Source organism: Oncorhynchus keta, chromosome 21 (genome assembly GCF_023373465.1).
Source record: "Oncorhynchus keta strain PuntledgeMale-10-30-2019 chromosome 21, Oket_V2, whole genome shotgun sequence".
NCBI classification, from domain to species: Eukaryota; Metazoa; Chordata; class Actinopteri; order Salmoniformes; family Salmonidae; genus Oncorhynchus; species Oncorhynchus keta.
In genome coordinates this window covers 3,024,624-3,048,251 of record NC_068441.1, presented here as the reverse complement: position 1 = coordinate 3,048,251, position 23,628 = coordinate 3,024,624, and the positions used below count along the sequence as shown (strand labels likewise).

General features: G+C 41.4%; 1 protein-coding gene across 1 annotated transcript in view; it reads right to left on the bottom strand.

Annotated features, from left to right (window-relative positions):
- Positions 1-23,310, bottom strand: part of LOC118399947 (metabotropic glutamate receptor 4-like) — a 236,878-nt gene extending 213,568 nt beyond the window's left edge. Inside the window, exon 1 of the mRNA XM_035796185.2 lies at positions 22,415-23,310. Coding sequence (XP_035652078.1) covers positions 22,415-22,960 — 546 coding nt within the window. The 5' untranslated portion in view covers positions 22,961-23,310. The remainder of the gene's footprint in view (positions 1-22,414) is intronic.
- Positions 23,311-23,628: the final 318 nt, after the last annotated feature.

The window sequence follows — 23,628 nt, the reverse complement described above, 5'->3', positions numbered from 1 at the left end:
AGGACAGTGTCACAAGGCTAACACATACTGTACATAGGCCTACACTTCACAACTGCCGGAGGGAATACACAGCCATCCTTGATTGTGAATGAAATGTGGAATGAAATGTAAACAGGACAAATTATAGGGTAGCTTACACTGCACACACTGACAAACAGATCAATGAAAACAAATTTGTCCAATAGAATATGACATGCAAATAAACTTGAGGAGGAAATTATTGTCCAAAAACAAACTTTTAAGTGGCATTGACCCAACAATGATAGTGTGTATATGCTCAGTGAGAACTCACCGGGGATATGGCTGATGCTCTCCACTGGTGACAATAAAATAGGCTATATGCCTACAGTTGTTCCCTCAATTAAGTTGACAATTCTGAAAACTAAAAGACAGATTAGAGTATTTTCATTGTGTTCTCTTTACAGCAATAGCCATTTGCTTTCCACACTGTTTTTTCTCGTGAAAGTATTTTGAAATATTGCGATATGCCTGGCTGTGCCTCTCTACATTTCACTGACATTTGCAACTCAACAGTCATATATATACAGAAGAAAAATATAAACGCAACATGTAAAGTGTTGGTCCCATGTTTCATAAGCTGAAGCAAAAGATCCCAGAAAATGTCCAAACAAACAAAAAGCTTATTTCTCTCAAATTTTGTGCACAAATTTGTTTACATCCCTGTTAGTGAGCATTTTTATTTTACCAAGACAATCCATCCACCTGACAGTTGTGGCATATCGAGAAGCTGATTTAACACCATGATTATTACACAGGTGCATCTTGTGCTGGGGACAATAAACGGCCACTCTAAAATGTGCAGTTTTGTCACACGTCTCAGGTTTGAGGGAGCATACAATTGGCATGCTGTCATCAGGAATGTCCACCAGAGCTGTTGCCAGATAATTTAATGCTAATTTCTCTGCCACAAGACGCCTCCAACATTATTTTAGAGAATTTGGCACTACTTCCAACTGGCCTCACAACTGCAGACCATGTGTAACCATGCTAGCGGGAACGTCCGAGACCAGCCACCCGGACAGCTGATGAAACTGTGGGTTTGCACAACCCAAGAGTTTCTGCATAAACTGTCAGAAACCGTCTCAGGGAAGCTCATCTGCATGCCCGTCGTCCTCACCAGGGTCTTGACCTGACTGCAGTTCGGCGTCGTAACTGACTTCGATGGCCACTGGCACGCTGGAGAAGTGTGCTCTTTATGGATGAATACCGGGTAGATGGCAGACAGGGTATGAGGCTATCGGTTGGGCAAGCAGTTTACTGATGTCAGTGTTGTGAACAGAATGCCCCATGGTGGTGGTGTGATTATGGTATGGGCAGGCATAATCTATAGACATTGAACACAATTGCATTTTATCGATGGCAATTTGAATGCACAGTGATGAGATCCTGAGATCCATTGTTGTGTCATTCATCCGCTGCCATCACCTCATGTTTTAGCATAATAATCTACGGCCCCATGTTGAAAGAGTCTGTATATCATATTTGGAAGCTGAAGCTTTTCTATGGCCTGCATACTCAGACATGTAACCCATTGAGCACGTTTGGATGCTCTGGATCGATGTGTACAACGGCATGTTCCAGTTCCCGCCAATATCTAGCAACTTTGCACAGCATTTGAAGAGTAGTGGGACAACATTCCACAGGCCACAATCAACAGCCTGATCAACTCTATGTGAAGGAGATGTGTCATGAGGCAAATGGTGGTCACACCAGACACTGACTGGTTTTCTGATCCACACCCATACCTTTTTTTAAGGTATCTGTGACCAACAGGTCTGTATTCCCAGTCACGTGAACTCCACACATTTGGGCCTAATGAATTTATATAAATTGACTGATTTTCTTGTATGAAGTGTAACTCAGTAAAATGGTTGAAATTGTTGTGTTTACATTTTTGTTCAGTGTATTTTGTCACGCCCTGATCTGTTTTACTTGTCCTTCTGATTGTCTCCACCCCGTCCAGGTGTCACTTATTCTCCCCAGTGTATTTATCCCTGTGTTTCCTGTCTCTCTGTGCCAGTTTGTCTTGTAAGCTTCCAAGTCAACCAGTAGTTTTCCTGTTTCTCCTACTGTTTGCATTCTCCTTTTCCTAGTCCTCTCGGTTTTGACCCTTGCCTGTTTCTGGACTTTGTACCCGCCCGATTGACCTTTATTGCCTGCCTTGACCACGAGCCTGTCTGCCACTCTACCTCCTGGACTCTGATCTGGTTTTTGACCTTTGTGTCTGTCCACAAGCATTCTCTTGCCTACCCCTTTGGATGAATAAACATTGTAAGACTCCAACCATCTGCCTCCTCTGTGTCTGCATTTGGGTCTCGCCTTGTGCCTTGATACTTTTACTCAAGTAGTATTTTACTGGGTGACTTTTACTTGAGTCATTTTCAATTAAGGTATCTTTACTTTCACTCAAGTATGACACTTGGGTACATTTTCCAGCACTACCTTTAATTTATGAAAATAATCTGACACTGGCCTTTATTTATGATATGGTGTTTCTATTCCAAGAAAAACAAAAAATGCTATGTACATTTGCCTAATACATTTGTAGTCCTTCAAAATAGAAAGTACATAACCTGATGTTAGAAAGTCGAGTATACACTAGATGTAGGTGGGGTAGGCAAAATAATTACAACTGAATAGGCCTAATTAAAATAATAGTGATCATGGAAACAAAATATTCCAGTTAGAGCATGGCCAAAGCTTGTGGCTGAGCAGTACCAGAGCGAAATAGGAGCTGGAGAGAAGGCCAACTTTTATTTTTAATCTGCTCAATTACACTCTGCTCTGTGGAGAGGAAACACATGGAGAGGTAAGTTTAGAAGCTAGTTAGGTAACTACTAGTAGCTAGCTACTAGCTAGCATAAAATAGTCTAAACTAGTGTGCCGGTTAGCTTATGTTAGCAGTGGCTGGTGCTATCTATGATGGATTCTGCAGTAGACAGTACACGCAAAGATGTACTTAGTTTGTTGGCGGCCATCGTAATTTGTGGTAATGTTACCTAGCTAACTACTGTTAGAGAAAATATGACTAGCTAGCTAATAGATGGCACCTGCCAAAACACCTGCCAAAAGCGCATACATTTTGGCAGAAAGCCAACAAGCATTTGGGAACAATAGAGGTAAAAGAGAACTTTGCCTTTGTCAACTAGATTGAAGCATTAATTCTATCGATTTATGACATTCCGGTGAGCAAGGGTTTATTTAGTCTTCTGGGGCAAAAAGTAATGACAAGAGAAGCTGCATGTATCAAATCATAGACAAGTTGACTAACAAATAGCCTACCAAAAAGTTGGAAATAAGTATAAACATCTAAGTCAATCAACAAAATAAAAATTATTCTGCCATCTCTGCCTCAGGCCCAGAGATGTGCATTTTTTTAAATAAAACTTATCATGATGTTGCTTCTCGTGGAATGTGTTAACAGGGTCAAGTAGGTTACTTTTTAAATGTAATCCGTTAGTTACTAGTTACCTGTCTAAAATGGTAATCAGTAACAATTTTTCGATTACCTAAACTTCAGTAATGTAATCGGATTACTGTCAGTTACTTTTGGATAACTTCACCCTTAAAAGATTATTACCAATTTAACAACATTTATTGCAGGACATTTGAGCCACTAAGCAGAGCCACATTAGAACACATCACAAAATATTGTGACAATGTATTTAAGTCCTGTAAACCTGCATCTGACATGCGTTCTTCATCCTGATCTTGTCCATTTACACCTATAAGATCTGATCAGTCATCAGTGACCACAATGCGTCTTTTCATCGTGTACACCTGTCTAAAAATGTGGGCACAAACACAATGTGCAGGACAAAGAACACATGTTAAAACAAGGTATGAGTAAAGGGCTTAACTAACACTGTAACATGGATGGTGCTAAACACTTATCCAGTATATAAAAGTATGAACATGTATGCACTCACTCAGTGGTGGATTTAGGTATGGGCGGCATGGGCGGCCACCCAGAGCGGCATCTTGCCGGGGCGGCATAAGGTGCTTCCAACTCACACTCTCAAACGCGTAGATCCCCTGAACACAGCTCACACTCTAGATCCCAATCACCTGAATTCTGATCACCTGTTCACACACATGTATGTCATTTACACAAACTATTTACTTAAATTCTTTGCACCCTATCATTGTGAGGTATTTGTGATATTTGTTTTGATACATACCTCTATTCTGAGCTCTGGGGTTTCCTGTATTAGACCGCCTGTGTACCGTAGTTTTGGCATCCTCACTACGATGCCTTTTGCCTATTCCCTGCCTGTACTTTTGCCTATCGGTTTTCCTGTCATCAACCTCTTGCCTGATCTCCCGGACTACATTATTAGCCTTCTCCCTGTCTGTACTGTTGCCTTTACAAATAAACACCTGCGCTTGAAACCAGCTCTCTGCACTTTTTTGGTTAATGACTGACGTTAATATGAAAGGTCTTTTTTAAAAACATTTTAAAAACATTTTAAAAACATGTGATTGTTTCATGGACATTTCTTTAGTTCTGCAAACATCCCTTCTAAATTTGAAAGTAAACCTAGAAGCAATGATCTCCTTTTTCTAAAGTATCGGTAATGTGATTACAATATTTTTTGCTGGGAACATAACGGATTACAGTTTCCCCAACCCTGTGTTAATTATAATGTGATTTTAACAGTTTATTGCAACGTATGGAACACAGTTGCAATATTTGTTGGATTAAATTGGTGCTGCTACTTTGAGTAGTTTAAGTTCATAGATTTTATGTTAATATTACCAGGGATCTTATAGAAGATTGATTTTCTTTCTTTCTGATTCAGGGAGTACAAGGCAGGACAGCAGGCACCAGATACTGAACAGACAGCTGTTACAATCCAAATTCTCCAAGACAACAAGAAATTCACCTGACCATCATTAACGATTTAATAACTGGCTGCACTCTGCCATTATCGATCGTGGAAAATGACCACTTCAAGCACCGTCTGAAAGTGTTGGACAACAAATACACCCCCATTGGAAGAAGTACCATAAACGAGAAACACATCCCAGTGTTGGTTGGGAAGGTAAAGGACACCATCACAGAAAAGCTTCAGAGCCGACCATCAGTGTCCATTACAGGCGACATATGGTCTGACCGCATCTTGTGCTCCTTTTTAGGAGTTTACAACTCAAATAGAGCTAGGAAATAGAGCTCCCAAATAGGAGTTCCTCCGCCTAGACTGCAATCTGAAACCAGATTTCATAGCGGAGAAGGTATGGTGGGATTCGAAATGGTCGGTAATCTGTTGGTTGACTTGGCTTTCGAAGACCTTAGAAAGGCAGGGTAGGATAGATATAGGTCTGTAGCAGTTCAGAATGAAGTCATGCAATTGTATGAAGTCATGCCATCCATTGACATTCCTCAAGCAATTAAAATTAGGGGCACAAGATAATGTGTGAAATGCATTCAATATAGGTCTCAAACATGTGGTATAAAATGGCTTCATTAAAACTGGTAATGTGATTTGAAATGCCAGTAGTATGTATGCACAATATACACTAGCCTGTAAAAATTACATTTTTGGCTTTATGATATGAATAGATAAGAATGACAAGATATAATATACATTTTATATTTGGAGTTGGTGTTGAAATTACTTGAAGTGTTTTTCCATGTGGACAGTGTTTTTCTATGTGGACATCTGCTCATCGAACATCTCATTCCAAAATCATGGGCATTAATATGGAGTTGGTCCCCTCTTTTTGCTGCAATAACAACCTCCACTCTTCTGGGAAGGCTTTCCACTAGATGTCGGAACATTGCTGCAGGGACTTGCTTCCATTCAGCCACGAGCTTTAGTGAGGTCGAGCACTGATGCTGGGCGATTAGGCCTGGCTCGCAGTTGGCGTTCCAATTCATCCCAAAGGTGTTTGATGGGGTTGAGATCAGGGCTCTGTGTAGACCAGTCAAGTTCTTTCACACCAATCTCGACAAACCATTCTGTATGGACCATGCTTTGTGCATGGGGGCATTGTTATGCTGAAACAGGATAGGGCCTTCCCCAAACTGTTGCCAGAATCGTCTGGAATGTTTTTGTATGCTGTAGCATGAAAAACAGCCCCAGACCATTATTCCTCCACCACCAAACACATTGGGGCAGGTAGCGTTCTCCTGGCTTCCATCAAACCCAGATTTGTCTGTCGGACTGCCAGATTGGGAAGCGTGATTCATCACTCCAGAGAACGCTTCCCGACTAACAGTTTTTGTACTGACCTTGCTTTGAGGTAGTTTGGAACTTGGTAGTGAGTGTTGCGACAGACAATTTTTATGCGCTTCAGCACTTGTAGCCTATTCTGTGAGCTTGTGTGGCCTACCACATCACAGCTGAGACAATGTGGCTCCTAGACGTCTCCACTTCACAATAATAGCACTTACAATTGACCGGGGCAGCTCCAGCAGGGCAGAAATTTGATGAACTGACTTGTAGGAATGGTGGCTTCCTGTGACAGTGCCACGTTGAAAGTCACTGAGCTCTTCAGTATGGGACATGGATCCGAGGACCTTTGAGAGATTGGGACCCATTCTTTTAAAGGAGCACACAGTGCCACCTACAGAACATAACTAGATTAGCAGCCAACAGCATTTCTAATGCTTTCGCCTCGATTGTACTGTATATAGTTATTTAAATATACATACACTACCGGTCAAACGTTCAAGGGTTTTTCTTTATTTGTACTATTTTCTTAATTGTAGAATAATAGTGAAGACCTCAAAACCATGAAATAACACATATGGAATCATGTAGTAACCAAAAAAGTGTTAAACAAATCAAAATATGTTTTATATTTGAGATTCTTCAAATGGCCACCCTTTGCCTCGATGACAGCTTTGCACACTCTTGGCATTCTCTCAACCAGCTTCATGAAGTAGTCACTTGGAATGCATTTCAATTAACAGGTGTGCCGCCTTAATTTGTGGAATTTCTTTCCTTAATGCGTTTCAGGCAATCAGATGTGTTGTGACAAGGTGGGGAGGGGGGTATACAGAAGATAGCCCTATTTGGTAAAAGACCAAGTTCATAAACAACAGTCCGTTATTACTTTAAGACATGAAGGTTAGTCAATACGGAACATTTTAAGAACTTTGAAAGTTCCAAGTGCAGTCAAAAACGATCAAGAGCTATGATGATTACTAACAATTGGATACCATGAAATTGGGGAGAAAAGGGGGTAAAAAAAAAGAAAGAAAAGAAAGAAAAGAGCTAGGATGAAACTGGCTCTCATGAGGACCGCCACAGAAATGGAAGACCCAGAGTTACCTCTGCTGCTGAGGATAAGTAAAAAAAAAAAAATGCTTCACTGATTTCAAGTAACAGACACATCTCAAGATCAACTGTTCAGAGGAGACTGTGTGAATGAGGCCTTCATGGTCGAATTTCTGCAAAGAAACCACTACTAAAGGACACCAATAATAAGAAGAGACGTGCTTGGGCCAAGAAAAACGAGCAATGGACATTAGACAGGTGGAAATTTGTCCTTTGATTTGGAGTCCAAATTGGACAGTTTTGGTTTTGTGAGATGCGGTGTGGGTGAACGGATGATCTCCGCATGTGTATTTCCCACCGTAAAGCATAGTTGAGGTGTTATGGTGTAGGGCTGCTTTGCTGGTGACACTGTCTGTGATTTTATTTAGAATTCAAGGCACACTTAGCCAGCATGGCTACCACAGCATTCTGCAGCGACACACCATCCCATCTGGTTTGCACTTAGTCCCACTATCATTTGTTTTTCAACAGGACAATGACCCGACACATCTCCAGGCTGTGTAAGGGCAAGTTGACCAAGAACGAGAGTGAGGAAGTGCTGCATCAGATGACCTGGCCTCCACAATCCCCGACCTCAAACAAATTGAGATAGTTTGGGATGAGTCGGACCGCAGAGTGAAGGAAAAGCAGCCAACAAGCACTCAGCATATGTGGGAACTCCTCAAGACTGTTGGAAAAGCATTCCAGGTGAAGCTGGTGAAACTTTAGACCGTGTGTGTAAAAATCATAATTCATTACCACAATTGACAAATAATATGCTTAATAATGCAGGCCCTTCCTTTGAAGGGTTGTTACCTACTGTATAACAAGGACAGGCAGGAGAATCTAAATTTGTCGCAAGTGGTGTTATATTACAGCTTGTGTTTCATCCAATACTATCCCTAACTTCATTACCCCATAGCAACAGATGTGCGATGCATGCGCACAAACACACCCCGCCCCTTCCACACGAACATCTCAACCCCCCACACACACACACACACATACATGACCACAAGCTCCGTTGTACCACAATTGTTCCATCCCAAGCCCAAATCTAGAGTAGACTTCATGTGTGAATGCGTGTATTGTTGTTGCTGTTTGAGAAGATATGCCAAATTGTAATGGGAAGATTTGATTAACCAACATCTAGTCCTCTCCGATGGAGCTATTGTCGTGATATGTTGAGTTGGGGCTGCCCAAACCAAAGCAATTAAAAGTGGATTTTTGTTCATAGTATGTTGTGACATATGAAGAACGTTTTATTTCAGGTTTGTTTTGATCATTTTAATGAAAACATATGGTTTTTGACATATTGTACTATGATTACCTGTAAGGAACAGATGGTACAATGATTCTGGGATGCAGACTCCTAAAAACTGGTAGATATCTAGTCTCTAATTTGCATAATCAAAGACGTGGACGTTACAAAATGTTAGAGGCACTGCATGAACTGTGTGAGAGAATGTCACTCAACAGAAAAACAGCCATTGAAGTTGACAGCAGTTGAATAGGCACAAAGGAAATGCAAATTGATTGAAAGGGGAAAGTCCTTGGTAAATAATGAAAATCACAAGGGGTGAAGGATTTTTTTATTTATTTTTAATGACAAGAAATTAAAATAAAGTATTTTCTTCCATCACTTCCATTACAGAATGAGTTTCACAATAACTCATGCAACTTCAACAACATTTGTTTTAGCTATGTCTGGCAAGCTATTTCATAGAAACAATGCAAACTCTTTAAAAAACAAAAATAGTTTGGTAATTTTAGTGAATGTGATCATAAAGTACACTATGTACAAAAGTATGTGGACACCCCCTCAAATGAGTGGATTCGGCTATTTCAGCCACACCCGTTGCTAACCGGTGTATAAAATCGAGCCCACAGCCATGTAATCTCCATAAACAAACATTGGCAGTAGAATGAGCTAAGTGAATTTCAATGTGGCACCGTGATAGGATGCCACCTTTCCAACAAGTCCGTTCATAAAATTTCTGCCCCGGTCAACTGGAAGTGCTATTATTGTGAAGTGGAAACATCTAGGAACTACAAATGGCTCAGCCACGAAGTGGTAGGCCACACAAGATCACAGAACAGGACCGCCGAGTACTGTAAGCGAGTAAAATTTGTCTGTCCTCGGTTGGAACACTCACAACCGAGTTCCAAACTGCTTCTGGAAGCAACGTCAGCACAAGAACTGCTCGACATGAGCTTCATAAAATGGGTATCAATGGCCGAGCTGCCCCACACAAGCCTAAGATCACCATGCTCAATGCCAAGCGTCAGCTGGAGTGGCGTAAAGCTTGCCGCCAAGCTTTACTACATTCATACTACATACCGTAATTGCTGGACTATAAGCCGCTACTTTTTTTCCCACACTTTGAACCTCGCGGTTTATACAATGACGCGGCTAATTTATGGATTTTTCCCGCTTTCACAAGATTCATGCCGCCAAAACACTGAGCACCATCACATAATGTGACGTAAATCTAGTGCGCTCCAACTTTCCATCATTCTGATTACGATACCTGCATTGATCATTTTTTGCGCTGACCCTACCCACACACTTACACCCCAACACAGACAAACATTACATACGCCCACACATAAGCTAGCTTGCGCACACACACACACTGCTGCTACTGTCTATGATCTATCCTGTTGCCTAGGCAATTAACATGTACCTATAAAGTGGGATTCAATTCTACTGTAATTTTTGTGTCAATGATCTGAGCTAAATTCTCAAATGTCAAAGTGGAACAAAAGTTCTAACATCTGTAAAATAAAATACATAAATCTGACATATTAATTACATAAGTATTGAACCCCCCGAGTCAATACATTAGAATCACTTTTGGCAGTGATTAGAGCTGTGTGTCTTTCTGGGTAAGTTTAAGAGTTTTCCACACTTGTATTGTGCAATACTTGCACATTATTATTTTCAAAATTCTTTAAGTTCTGTACAATTGGTTGTCGATCATTGCTAGATAACCATTTTCAAGCCTATTGAAGCCAAAACTATGACTGTCACTCAAACATTCACTGTTTTCTTGGTAAGCAACTCCAGTGTAGATTTTCCTTGTTTTTAGGTTATTGTCCAGCTGAAATGTGGAATGCTGAACCAGGTTTTCCTCTAGGATTTTCCTCTGCTTATCTCCATTCTGTTTTTGTTTTTTTATCCAGAAAAACCCCTGTCCTTACCGATTGCAAGCATAGCTATGCTTGAAAATATGGAGAGTGGTTCTCAGTAATGTGTTGTATTGGATTGGATTGGCCCCAAAAATAACACTTTGTATTCAGGACAAAAAGTGAATTGCTTTGCCACATTTGTTTGTAGTATTACTTTAGTGCCTCGTTGCAAATAGGATGCATGTTTTGGAATAAAAAAAAATTCTGTACAGACTTTTCACTTTGTCAATTAGGTTAGTACTGTGGACGAACTACAATGTTGATCCATCCTCAGTTCTCTCCTATCCAACCATTAAACTCTAACTGTTAGAAAGTCCCCATTGGCCTCATGGTGAAATCCCTGAGTGGCTTCTACTAAGCTAACATACGGAATTGTTTTAAGATTGTCATACAATGGATCATTTAGCAAATTTGAAGACCTCTGTCGGTATATTTTTTTAAAACATTTTTACAAAACTAATTTGATCAAATATTACATTTTTAATAGCCAATAGAAGCCCTTTGAATAACACTCAAATGGCAAAACACAGTCAAAAAAATAAATCATACGGTTTTGAAGTTTGTCCCGATATCTAGGAGATCTAAGAAAGCTCAGGATATATATATATATACAGTGGGGCAAAAAAAGTATTTAGTCAGCCACCAATTGTGCAAGTTCTCCCACTTAAAAAGACGAGAGGCCTGTAATTTTCATCATAGGTACACTTCAACTATGACAGACAAAATTAGATTTTTTTTCTGTAGAAAATCACATTGTAGGATTTTTTATGAATTTATTTGCAAATTATGGTGGAAAATAAGTATTTGGTCACCTACAAACAAGCAAGAATTCTGGCTCTCACAGACCTGTAACTTATTGCCCAGTCTTACAAAAAATATGTTAACGAGTGAGAAAAAAAAACTTGCCATGAAGGGAATGTATTTAGGTGTAAAGAGCTACACAGGCCTGTTTGGTCTATCACGCTGGAATGAATGCATTGGGTAGGAGCCGTGACAGGCAGCGCTGTTCATCTCGATTCAGCTGTCATCTCATAAATGAAGTGTTAAATCAATTCAGACATGGGTCCTCATCCCATGGTGTCACTCGCAGGTTTACAGGGGAATAGAAAGGAGCATAAACGCAAGGAGCCGGAAGGGAAGGTGTGGATGCTGACATTTCCTGAGACGACTTCAGATGTCAGTGTTTCACCCTGCAGTGTGTTGACAGGGTTACAAACAGACTACTTAGAACCCCCCCCCCCCGGATCTTGGACCTGGGAACCCATTGGAGTCAGGTACACATGTTTTATTCCAGCCCAGCACTAAGAACCCTGATTCAGCTAATCAACACTGTTTATTTGATCATGCAGATAGGTATTCATGAAAAACTGCATAAACTAAGCCTAAGGTGTGTTACAGAACCTTTTATTGAATTTGGTCCAAGGTCATTTCAGTTGAGAGTAAAATACATTTGGATTGGAATATATCAGAATCCAGTCTTACAGCTGTTTGGGCAATCAGCTACTGTGGTCATGTGATATGTGTGTGTCATATTTAATATAATGGGAGACAAGAGATATAATGGGAGACAAGGCCATAGCATGGCTCTGCTAGAGTACCTGAATAACGGTGCTAGCTATGACTGAGACCAAGGTGCCAATTCAATCAACTTAAGAGAAAACACAGGTAAAGGACAGTGAACTAAAGAATACTCATGCTGGAGTTACCTTTTGAACTAGGCAAATTACACATGTTTTTACAAACGTTTTTATGAAGGTCCATCACTGTAATCCCTATCACCATTATTAGGGTTTGTTTCGTGAGTCTTGTTCACTCTACCGTAGAGATTCAAAAAGTAAATGAACTCAACCAGCCTGCCATGCTTACACTGCGGTCCTTTTTTTTTTAAGTAGAAGGATAACTTGGCGATTTAACAATACATCCCCTAATGGACTTGCAGGGAGAGACTACTGCAATAACAGTTTCATTTCAGTTGAACACTGTCCCACTGGCTCAGAGCCAAGTGTGGAAAAAGAAAAGCAAACAGCAAGACATGACGCCTGGAGCGCTGCTGTTAAAGGGGACAATCAACATATGCTACATCCATTTTTGGGACTTATAAATTAAGATGTACCAATTGATTCTTGAAGAATATAACTTTTATTAATTAGCCTAGGATAGGATAAGTAATCCTTCTCACCCCCCTTTAAGATTTAGATGCACTATTGTAAAGTGACTGTTCTACTGGATGTCATAAGCTGAATGCACCAATTTGTAAGTCGCTCTGGATAAGAGCGTCTGCTAAATGACTTAAATGTAATGTAAATGTAAAATTAATGCTTTGTGATCTTAGTTCAACTCTCGTACCCCATCAGAACCCCAAAGTATAAGCTTGTTTTACTCCGATATTTGCAAACAAAGTAAATGTAATCAAACACTGTATAGCCTAAAATCATGTTAAAACTATAGTTGTAATATCATATGATGGTCAGTCCTTGCATCCATAGCTCTGTCTATGAATTTGAGAGTGGTTACATTTCTCCAACCCCATTACTCACTTTTTATCATCTAAACCGTGGCGGAGAGTACGCTTTGTAATGGTTTCAACTGCGGATTGCCACTTTGACGGAAAACTCCACCCAAAAACAGTATTTTGGAATTTCTTTCAATAGTCCATTCTTGACATCGTCTCAATGTTTTCCTTGTCAGCAATTGGGTTTTCGTTAGGATCCAAAACACAGCATCATATTAGACATCATACAGGGATGATTTATGTATTTTGAAAGTTCCATATCTTGAAAACTCGATTGCTGACTAGCAAGTCCATTAAGAAATGTCCTTCTGTTTAAACAAGTTTTATAATAGATCTCATTGCTCCTGGTCACAAAGGAACTTTTCCATCGTGTTTTGCACAATGTTTTCTTCAATGTTTACTTCCTACTTGAATTGTAATTTCACAGATAACGGTGGAAATGCATTTTTTTTGTGGATCAAGACGTGCCAGGAGGAAAGTAAATGAGTGTAGCAATATCACGTCTCTGTCGTAACATCTAAAGATAAGGAATTGGGTGTTTGAAGTTGGCAGTTTATTTACAATAGAAGAAACAGAATTTTAACCAACCGACCTGTTGTCTTTCAAGTCCTGCCATCAGAGATACTTTCCCGAGGAAATATGACATATTTTCACTGCAGCCCTCCGGCCCTCGTTGACGACTGAATGCAGCCCCCCCGGGGCAATAATTGGTTTGACACCCCTGGTCTAGACCGATGGCGTATGCTAGATTGGAACAGAGGCTTGAGAGGTGAGAAGCCGAGCCGCCCCCTTTAGGGCTGTCAAACACCTATGGGACAGCATACTTGTGTCCCCGTTCCCTTTTTTCCTCCGTCTCTCTATTGATTGACCTGTAAATGGGAGACATTCACTGGCAGGAAGCAGACTGAAGCGGACCATCACAAACACCTTTCCTTTAACCCCAATATATCTGTACTCCTGTCACAACACGCCTCTCCAGCCAAAACACAATGGGTCAACAAATCTTGTAAAAAAGGTTAAGAAGCTTAGCCGCAAATTCATTCAACGCATGCCAGTCAGTCAGCAACTCAGGCGCTTGAGTTCATTTAAATGAATCCAAAAAAATGTACATAGCAGCAGGAGTTGAACAATCCTGTAGTTTATTCCTAAATGCTAATTTTCTTTGAACTTTTTATTATCCCTAACAGCGTTGCATTATTCATACTAATGCCAGAATGTAAATAGTAGGATTTATTATGGCCTCATGCATAAAATTACTCCTGAGAGCATGCCAGAAAAGATCCCTTTTACTATCTGTTTGGAAAAAACTCGGAGAAAGAAGAACAAGCAATGAACACTATGCACGGTGATGGCACGCCACAGCGGGGGTATCAATATTACATAAAGCATGTTGAGAAAGTTTACGGCTTGTGTATAACATCGTGCCAGAGATCGTAACTTCTCACACAACCAAATGTGATGACGATTCTCTACTTAGCCTATCTCGGCTTTGTTGACCAAGGCATGTTCGGTTGGTACTATACCTAATCTCCCATGATGCCTTTACTGCTGTGTACTCTGATAAACATGCCACCGCGGCGACCTCCTGGTTGTGAAATGGGTTGGTGACGCGTGTCGCATGGGTGAGGGCATCTGCTTTGCGAATAAATTATGAAATCACACAGCATGACTGGTCTCTCATGAATTCTCCTTTGCTCAGCTGCCTGTCACAGTAGCTCCGTAGTCATGAGGAACAAGCTACATAGATGTTCTTGAGCTGCAGCTCACCCCATGCTGCTGTTATGTGGGGCGGCAGGTAGCCTAGTGGTTAGAGCATTGGACTAGTAACCGAAAGGCTGCAAGATTGAATCCCGAGCTGACGAGGTAACAATCTGTCGTTCTGCCGCTGATCAAGGCAGTTAACCCACCATTTCTAGGCCCTTATTGAAAATAAGAATGTGTTCTTAACTGACTTGCCAAGTTAAATAAAGATTAAGTTTTCCGATTGTTATGAAAACGTGAAATCGGCCCTAATTAAATCGGCCATTCCGATTAATCGGTCGACCTCTAGTTTCTATTGGACAAATCCAGGTATGTTTATTCCCATTTCGTTGCATTTGCTTCTGTTTTTTAGTGGAATTAATACACGCCCGATCACTCGTGAACACAGTTCACTTTCAGAGCAGCCACGTTGTATTCCTTCTCGCATCCATTTGCTCTCGTCCCCCTCACCTTTTCCCGTCGCTTGTGGACTTCAATGCACAATACATCAGTTGTATGTGACCAGGCGAAAAACCTCTCCAAGACAAACCATATCATAACTGCTAGACACAGCTAATGGTGACAACGATTTAGGCTAAAGTAACTGTTACGACTTCCTCCGAAGTCGGTCGCTCTCCTTGTTCGGGCGATGTTCGGCGGTCGACGTCACCGGTCTTCTAGCCATCGCCGATCCACCTTTCATTTTCCATTTGTTTTGTCTATTCTTCCTACACACCTGGTTTCAATTCCATCAATTACATGGTGTTTACTTAACCCTCGGTTCCCCACATGTCCTTGTCTGGTATTGTTTATTGTAAGTGCTTGTGCACATTATGTCTGTTTGTTTTTGTCCCATTGTATATATTGTTTTTGTTCAATGTGATTTTTATCATTAAAACTGAGCCGTTGTAACTGTCTTTGCTCTCCTGCGCCTGACTTCTCCACCGCCAGTACGCACGCCTAACAGTAACATCATAGTTCTTTTAGCTATGTTGACTAACGCGTTAGTAAACACACTATAAGCATGCAGTAACTTTACAGTGTACAGTCAGTAAGCATTTCAATAAGCAGATTAGCAGTTACACTGGCAGGCCCATGTGTCATTGTCAAACCAAAACCTTACCTTGACTTGGAAGAGTTCCAGTGTTGTGTTGGGTAGTCATAACCAGATAGCTGACATAGCATCCCTCTGTTTGAGTAGGCTAAACTAGCTGCATTTGCTAGTAAGTGAAATTATGAATTCTCTCTTCTCCTTCATCTTTGATTAACTGTTCAACTATTGTCTCTCTCTCTCTTTGAGTCCACTGACCACATTGCTAGCTCGCTGTAGCTTATGCTTTCAGTACTAGATTAATTCTCTGATCCTTTGATTAGGTGTAAAACATGTCAGTTCTTGCTGCAAGAGCTCTGATAGGTTGGAGGATGTCCTCAGGAAGTTGTCATAATTACTGTTTAAGTCTATGGAAGGGGGTGAGAACCATGAGCCTCCTAGGTTTTGTATTGAAGTCAATGTATCCAGAGGAGGATGGAAGCTAGTTGTGTTTAAACAATTATTAGGCGATGTGAATATATTTAGTATAGTTTTATCTAAAAATGATAACCTTTTAACTTGTTAGGGCCGTGGTTTCGTGGTGGGAACATCAATCAGCGGAAATTTCAAGTGCGCCAAGTATAGTTTTTGATAAAACTCAAACTTTCATTAAAATGCACATACAATGTACTGAATTAAAGCTACACTCGTTGTGAATCTAGCTACCGAGTCAGATTTGTAAAATGCTTTTCGGCGAAAGCATGAGAAGCTATTATCTGATAGCATACACCCCCAAAGTACTGCAACGCTACTTAAAACGCCAGATTTTGCGTTACCCGGCGCTACCCAAAACACTGAAATAAAATATAAAACATTCATTACCGTTGACAAAAAAATTTCTTGGCACTCCTATATATCCCATAAACATCCCAGTTGGGTCTTTTTCCCGATTAAATCCGTCATTGTGTAGCCAAAATGTCCTTTTCTGAAGACCGGTCTGATCCAGGAATATTCCGTTTTCCAAGACGCAACGTCACTTTTTAAAATAACAAAAGGTGCCTATATACTTTTACAAAACACTTCAAACTACTTTTCTAAACCAACTTTAGGTATTAATAAACGTTAATTAGCTATACAATTCATCACAGGGCGATTTGTATTCGATAGCAGCTAGTCTGGAAATCAACGGCCATCTTTCCCATTTTAATAACTTCCTGTTGACAAACTGAAACAGGAAAGGGTAAAACGTAATAGAACGAAGGCTTAAGTCTGCTCAAAATGCCAGCACTGGCGACATCGTGTGGAAGCTGTAGGCGTTTACCTTACGGCTTCATGTATTTGCGTTCGTCTTGAACAATACATTGACTGGCGGAGTAATATATTTTTTGTGTTTTTGGAGAACAGTTTTTCGAGGGATTTTTACTGCTAAACACGTTGTGTTATAGACACAGACACGATTTAACCAGTTTTAGAGACTTCCGAGTGTTTTCTATACACACATACTTATCATTTGCATATACTATATTCCAAACATGAGTAGCAGGACTTTGAAATGTTGCGCGATTTTTAACAAAAAGCTGCGAAAATTCGCAGCTTCCTTTGTTATACATTTTATGAAGTTCACTGAGGAGGATGGTCCTCCCATTGCTGTGAACACCTCTGATTTTCAGCAGTGAGACCTATAGGTGTCAGCATGCTTTAGTTCAGCTGGCCCCTAGCCGAACTGGGCTAGCTTGCTTGCATTCTCCCTTAAGACCTTCGCTTGAAAAAAGCAGCAATAGTCCCGTTTGTCCATTTTGAGATGCCATAGCCAGTATACACTTCCTCAAAATAGCCAGGATTAATCGAATATATCTGTCATTAATTTTTGAAGAATAAATCTTAAATCGCACAATTGTATATGTTTTGTGCAGTATTTCTCAATGACAAAATGTGCATGAAAACGAGTCGTCTCTCATTGAATGACAACAAAGACTTTATTAAAGAATCCCTACTGTTGACCAATCACCGACTAAGCAACAGACTTTGGCTCTGAACTTTGGCTTGCCTCCAGAAAATAATTGTGTGCCTGAACAGCCCAAAAAAACTCACCGAAGTCCAAAAGAAATGTCACAAAACGTCATCATAATATATGCACGAACTCTACCAAATTGTTTCTGCTGGTAAGCATGCAGACACCTTAAGAAAGCAGGCACTATACTGTAATCATCCCTATGAATGAGGAGAGTGTTGACTCAACATGTGGCCAACTTCAGGTCCCTCAACACTGTACCTACATCACTGTACCTACATCACACGACTGTTTGATTATGCGGTTAGGTTGATGGGGGTCATGTAGGAGAGTAAAGGGGGTAGAGGGAGAAGAGATCAGAGTGAGACAAATTAAATATGTAGGGCTACCTCCTATAAAGGGGGGTAAGGGGAGAAGAGATCAGAGTGAGACAAATTAAATATGTAGAGCTACCTCCTATATACGGTAATGAACAGTGGAACAAGGCTATATACAGTTTGTGTGTGTGTGTGTGTGTGTGTGTGTGTGTGTGTGTGTGTGTGTGTGTGTGTGTGTGTGTGTGTGTGTGTGTGTGTGTGTGTGTGTGTGTGTGTGTGTGTGTGTGTGTGTGTGTGTGTGTGTGTGTGTGTGTGTGTGTCCCAGGGGTACCGGTACTGAGTCAACATGCAGGGGTACAGGGTAGTTGAGGTAATTAAGGTAACATGTAGGTAGGGGTAAAGTGATTAGGCATAGATAATAACAAAGAGTAGCATCCAACATATATGAAGAGTGGGAGGGAATGTTAATGTGTGTGTTTGTGTGTCTGTAGGTGTGTGTGTGTTGGACTGTCCGTGTAGTACGTGTGAATCTGTGGTTAGAATCCAGTTAGCCTGGGTAACAGAGTTGGTGCAATTAAATAAAATAAGGGGGTCAATGCAAATAGTCCAGGTAGCCATTTGATCAAATGTTTAGCTTATGGCTTGAGCGTAGAAGCTGTTAAGGAGACCTTTGGTCCCAGACTTGTACTGGGTCATAAGCACTACCCTCTGTAGTGCCTTGAGGTCAGATGTTGAGCAGTTGCCATAGCAAGCGGTGATGCAGCCAGTCAGGATGCTCGCAATCGTGCAGCTGTACAATGTTTTGAGGATGTGCGCTCTCATGCCAAATCTTTTCAGCCTCCTGAGGGGGAATAGGCATTGTTATGACCTCCTCTTTACTGTGTTGGTGTTTTTGGACCATTAAAGGTCCTTAGTGATGTGGACACCAAGGAACTTGAAGGTCTCGACCCGCTCCACTACAGCCCCGTCGATGTAAATGGATGCGTGCTCTCCCGTCCTTTCCCTGTAGTCCACGATCAGCTCCTTTGTATTGCTCGCGTTGAGGGAGAGGTCGTTGTCCTGGCACCACACCGCCAGGTCTCTGACATCCTCCCTATAGGCTGTCTCATGGTCATTGGTGATCAGGCATACCACCTTCATGTTGTCGGCAAACCTAATAATGGTGTTGGAGTCCTACGTGGCCACGCAGTCATGGGTGAACGGAGTACAGGTGTGAAAGGGTAGTGTGGAGTGCAATAGATATTGCATCATCTGTGGATCTGTTTGAGCGGTATGCAAATTGGTGTGGGTCTAGGGTTTCTGGGATGATGGTGTTGATGTGAGCCATGACCTGCCATTCAAAGCATTTCATGGATAAATATTTGGATGCTATGGGGCAGTAGTCATTTAGGAAGGTTACATTGGTGTTCTTGGGCACAGGGACTATGGTGGTCTTCTTGAAACATGTAGGTATTGCAGACGGGGTTAGGGAGAAGTTGAAAATCTGAAGACACTTGCCAGCTGATCAGCGCATGCTCTGAGTACAAGTCCTGGTAATCCGTCTGGCCCTGCGGCCTTGTGAATGTTAACCTGTTTAAAGTTCTTACAATGGCTACGGAGAGCGTAATCACACAGTCGACTGGAAAAGCTGGTGCTCTCAAGCATGTTTCAGTGTTGCTTGCCTCTAAAGTGAGAACCGAAGGCATTTAGCTCATCTGGTAAACTCACGTCACTGGGCAGCTCATTTGCCAAATGGAGAGCGAGGGAGAGTTTATGTAATACAATGATCACAATTGTGACCGACCGCCTTGATTCGGTCTTATGTTGCAAAATTTGAAATTGTGTTTTTACATTGGATCAAATCAGAGACAGAAAGCTACAAAATGGTATATCATACACTGCATTTCAGGTAAGATGGAAAAGTAATTCTGCTTTAAAGTTGACAAACTTGTAACCTCTCTTTTGAGAAAAGGGCCTTTGAATGTTTTGGTCCCTATTGGAGAGCTCTTCTTTGTCTACACCCATTCAGCATCGTTCACACCCATCTCCTAAAGGGTCAAGCACCCAAACTAACTGGCTAAAGTTGGCTAGCTTGCTAGCTACTTCTAGACACAAAGTAGAGAACAGCTTACTGACCATTTTACTCGCCCTAGCATAGCTGGTTAGGCTGTTTTTATGTTAGCCAGAGTGTTGGTTACTGCAACTGTGCTGCTGGCAACAATTTACTCTTTTTGCCAACATTTACTGATGCTAGCCATAGCAAACGGGTGTTGAGCATTCGTAAATTTGTCAGTTATTCGGCGCTCCCACACATTCATAGGTAGCTAGGTAAACAATGAACCATAGTCCCAACTCATGATGTTACTACCTTGCATGAATCTGCAGGTAGCTAACCAACCAGGTTCAATATTAGCAAAGCAAATGGCTCTGAGATATTAAATAAGACCATACACATAACGTTAGCTAGCATTTACATTTTAACTTGACATGAAAACGACTTTGTCAATTAGAAACGTGTAATATCTGAAAATGTAATTAGCTACACTCTAAAAATGAGGGGTTTAGCAAAGGTTCTAAGATTCTTCTAAGAACCAACTAAGGAGGTTCCTAGAAGAACCTTAGGCTTCTTGGCACTACAAATGCCCCCCAAAAAGTTATTCCAAGAAGCCCATAGGAGGTGGGGTTCATCGAGGAACCTCCTTAGTTGGTGAGGGTTCATGCAGAAACCAAGCTGCCCAACTGAAACACTTGTAAAGAATGTGAGGATCTCCTCAATTTAAGTTATGGTTTGTCCCTTGTATGATATAAATTGATATTATTCTATGATTATACCATCCCTTTTCATATTTGTGCAGATGTTTCTAAAACAGAAAATGGACACAATTCAACGGATATCAATCAACAATAAGGTAAGAATATGTAGGCTTTAAGAATATGTTGAAGGCTAGCTGTATTGGGTGCAGATGACTGAACTGCTCACTTTTTGTGTCTATGTCTGCAGCTATACAGACAAGGAGGCATATCAAATGCACTGCAAAATCATTCTGGCTATGGATAAGGAGAACATCAACACATTGACATCAACAAGGGACAGGATATACCCATTGGACTTGAGGCTCTGATGGGAGTTTACCTTATATTTATATTTTTAATTCTGCTTTGCCATTAAGATCATAATAAACACTGAGGACTAAAATATTGTGTTATTATTAACAATAATAGGGGAGGTGGGTTAGTTAAAAAATTAACCACAAAAGGTTATTTAAGGATCCATTAAAAGAGGTTATTCGAAGAACTTATAGACTTATAGGGGTTCCCCCACAGTTTAAATTTGAAAACCCCCTAATGGATACTCCAGGAACCTTTACTTTTTAGGGTGTAGACTATCTGACCGTATACATCATGGATGGATGCTTCTCCCTGTCACGGTTGCCCTTAGTTTGAAGATGTAATCTGGAGACGGGTGTTTTCCCCATCTCATTAGCTATCATACTCTAATTCCACTGATTTCAAAACTCGGTCCTCCAGAAAGTGGAGAGCAATACTTAAGCAGTTCTACTATGGAGATATTTTTTTTAAAAGATGCGTTAGACAGGATTACCAACACATACTAACCAGCTAAAATAGACAGAAGTGTGCTATATAGCAAACCAATCCAAACTCATCTCTAGGCATGTCCAGCACACTCATTATCTCAGCCAATCATGACTGGCGGCCTTTTTCTGTAACTAAACCAACTAGGCACGTAATTTAACAATTTGAATCGTATTTACAGATGCATACAAGTTTGTTATTAAGGCACATGAAAGTTTGCATGTTCCAGGAAAACGCATTTTCTGAAAAAATGCCTATCTTTGCATGTGTGCCATCTATCCAACTCTTTGGGTTAGAGGCAATAATTGTGACAATTTAGCAGTCCTCAGATTGAGATGGCCAATGGCATTACTTTAGGATTATGGGAACTATGGTGTGGAGGCAGAGATTTTTTTCTGAATATTTTTTTTTTTAGTAATTTAGCAGACACTCTTTTCCAGAGTCACTTACAGTAGAGTGCATATATTTTCATACTGGTTCCCTGTGGGAATCGAACGTACAACCCTGGCGTTACAAGCACCATAATCTGCAAACTGAGCTACATGTCTCTGTCATTATTTATTCATGCTCTTCTTTCCAAATATCAGGGAACCAAATTGTGCTAGAACAGAGAATATAATGTTTTCCCAGGAATGAGGATAACATTCCCAACTAGAGCTAACACAGAACAAACACCAGTGTACATACATCAGATACTCACTAACACCGCAAACAAACCACAACCACACACAAGTAGCAAGGTGTGGTCCTTACCTTGAAGAGCCGCAGTATGTTGGCCACCATGATTGACACAGAGCTGGACGAGGCTCCGATGACTCCCACCACCCTCTCAGGCTTGGTGATGATGGGTGCCCCCCCGCCGAGACACTTGACATCCGTCCCATCCTTCTCGATGAGAGCCTGGACGAAGGTGAGTGACTGCTCCAGGGCGTGGGTATCCCGGGAACACGTGTCTAGGATGCGCGCCCCCAGCGTGATATTGGGAAGCAGGGAATGGTCGTTGTTGATACGGTCCAGGGCGAACAGCATGGCCTCCAGACGATGGATCCCCTTCTCCTTCTTCAGCTCCCCGCAGGCCTTGCCTTCGTTGCCCCTGGAGTGCACGGGGAACAGGCCTCCCAGGGAGATATCCCCGTCGATGCGGATGGAGTTGAGGTGTGTGCCGCTCGGGACTTTGGGTTTAGCGGCTTGGGCGGCCGTGAGAGAGCAGTAAAGAAGGAGTAAGAGCCTGATCAGGCTGCCTCTGTGACAGATCCTGCCAGTCCGATGCAGAGCACACCCCTGGGGCTGAGACACCATGACCACAGCCCAGACACAAATCAAGACACACTCTAGAAACCAGCGGAATCAGGAACACAAAGAACACTAGTCTACTCTATATCCAGAGGGTTAATCTTAATAATACCTCTTGAAGCAGTGGGCACAGAACAGGCGTCCTCTCATGTTGCTTTGCTCTTAGAAGCACTCAATTATAATAGGAGCATTAATTTAGATGGCTCTTCAACGGATATCTCCTCTTCCTTTCTTACATATGCATCTCCTTCTTTCCTCCTCACTCCATGGTCTGACCAACGTGGTATGCACTCCTCTGACCACTGTGCTCCTCAGCCCACTGTAACTCACCACCCTGCCTATGGAGATCCCTCACGGGGGGGTTCAGGCCGCTCAGGTCTCCGGGCTGCTGAGTGAATTCCTGCAAGATAAAGCAAAGTAGAAGCGATGAGACACACCACACAGTGACAGAGGGGCTAGATATGAGAGAAGGGATTCGTGTTGGTTTGAGATTCTCACTGCTTTCTTTTTCTGTCTCAACTCCTTTTGCTGCAATCATGTGTGGAATGATGAGATGATTTTTTTTTTCTCTCAATCTCACACGCTCTCTCTCCCTCCTCCCTCTTCTCCCTCCCTACTCACCTCTCCATATTGAATTTAAAAGGGTTGCCATGGACTCCCAAGGTCGAAAGGCA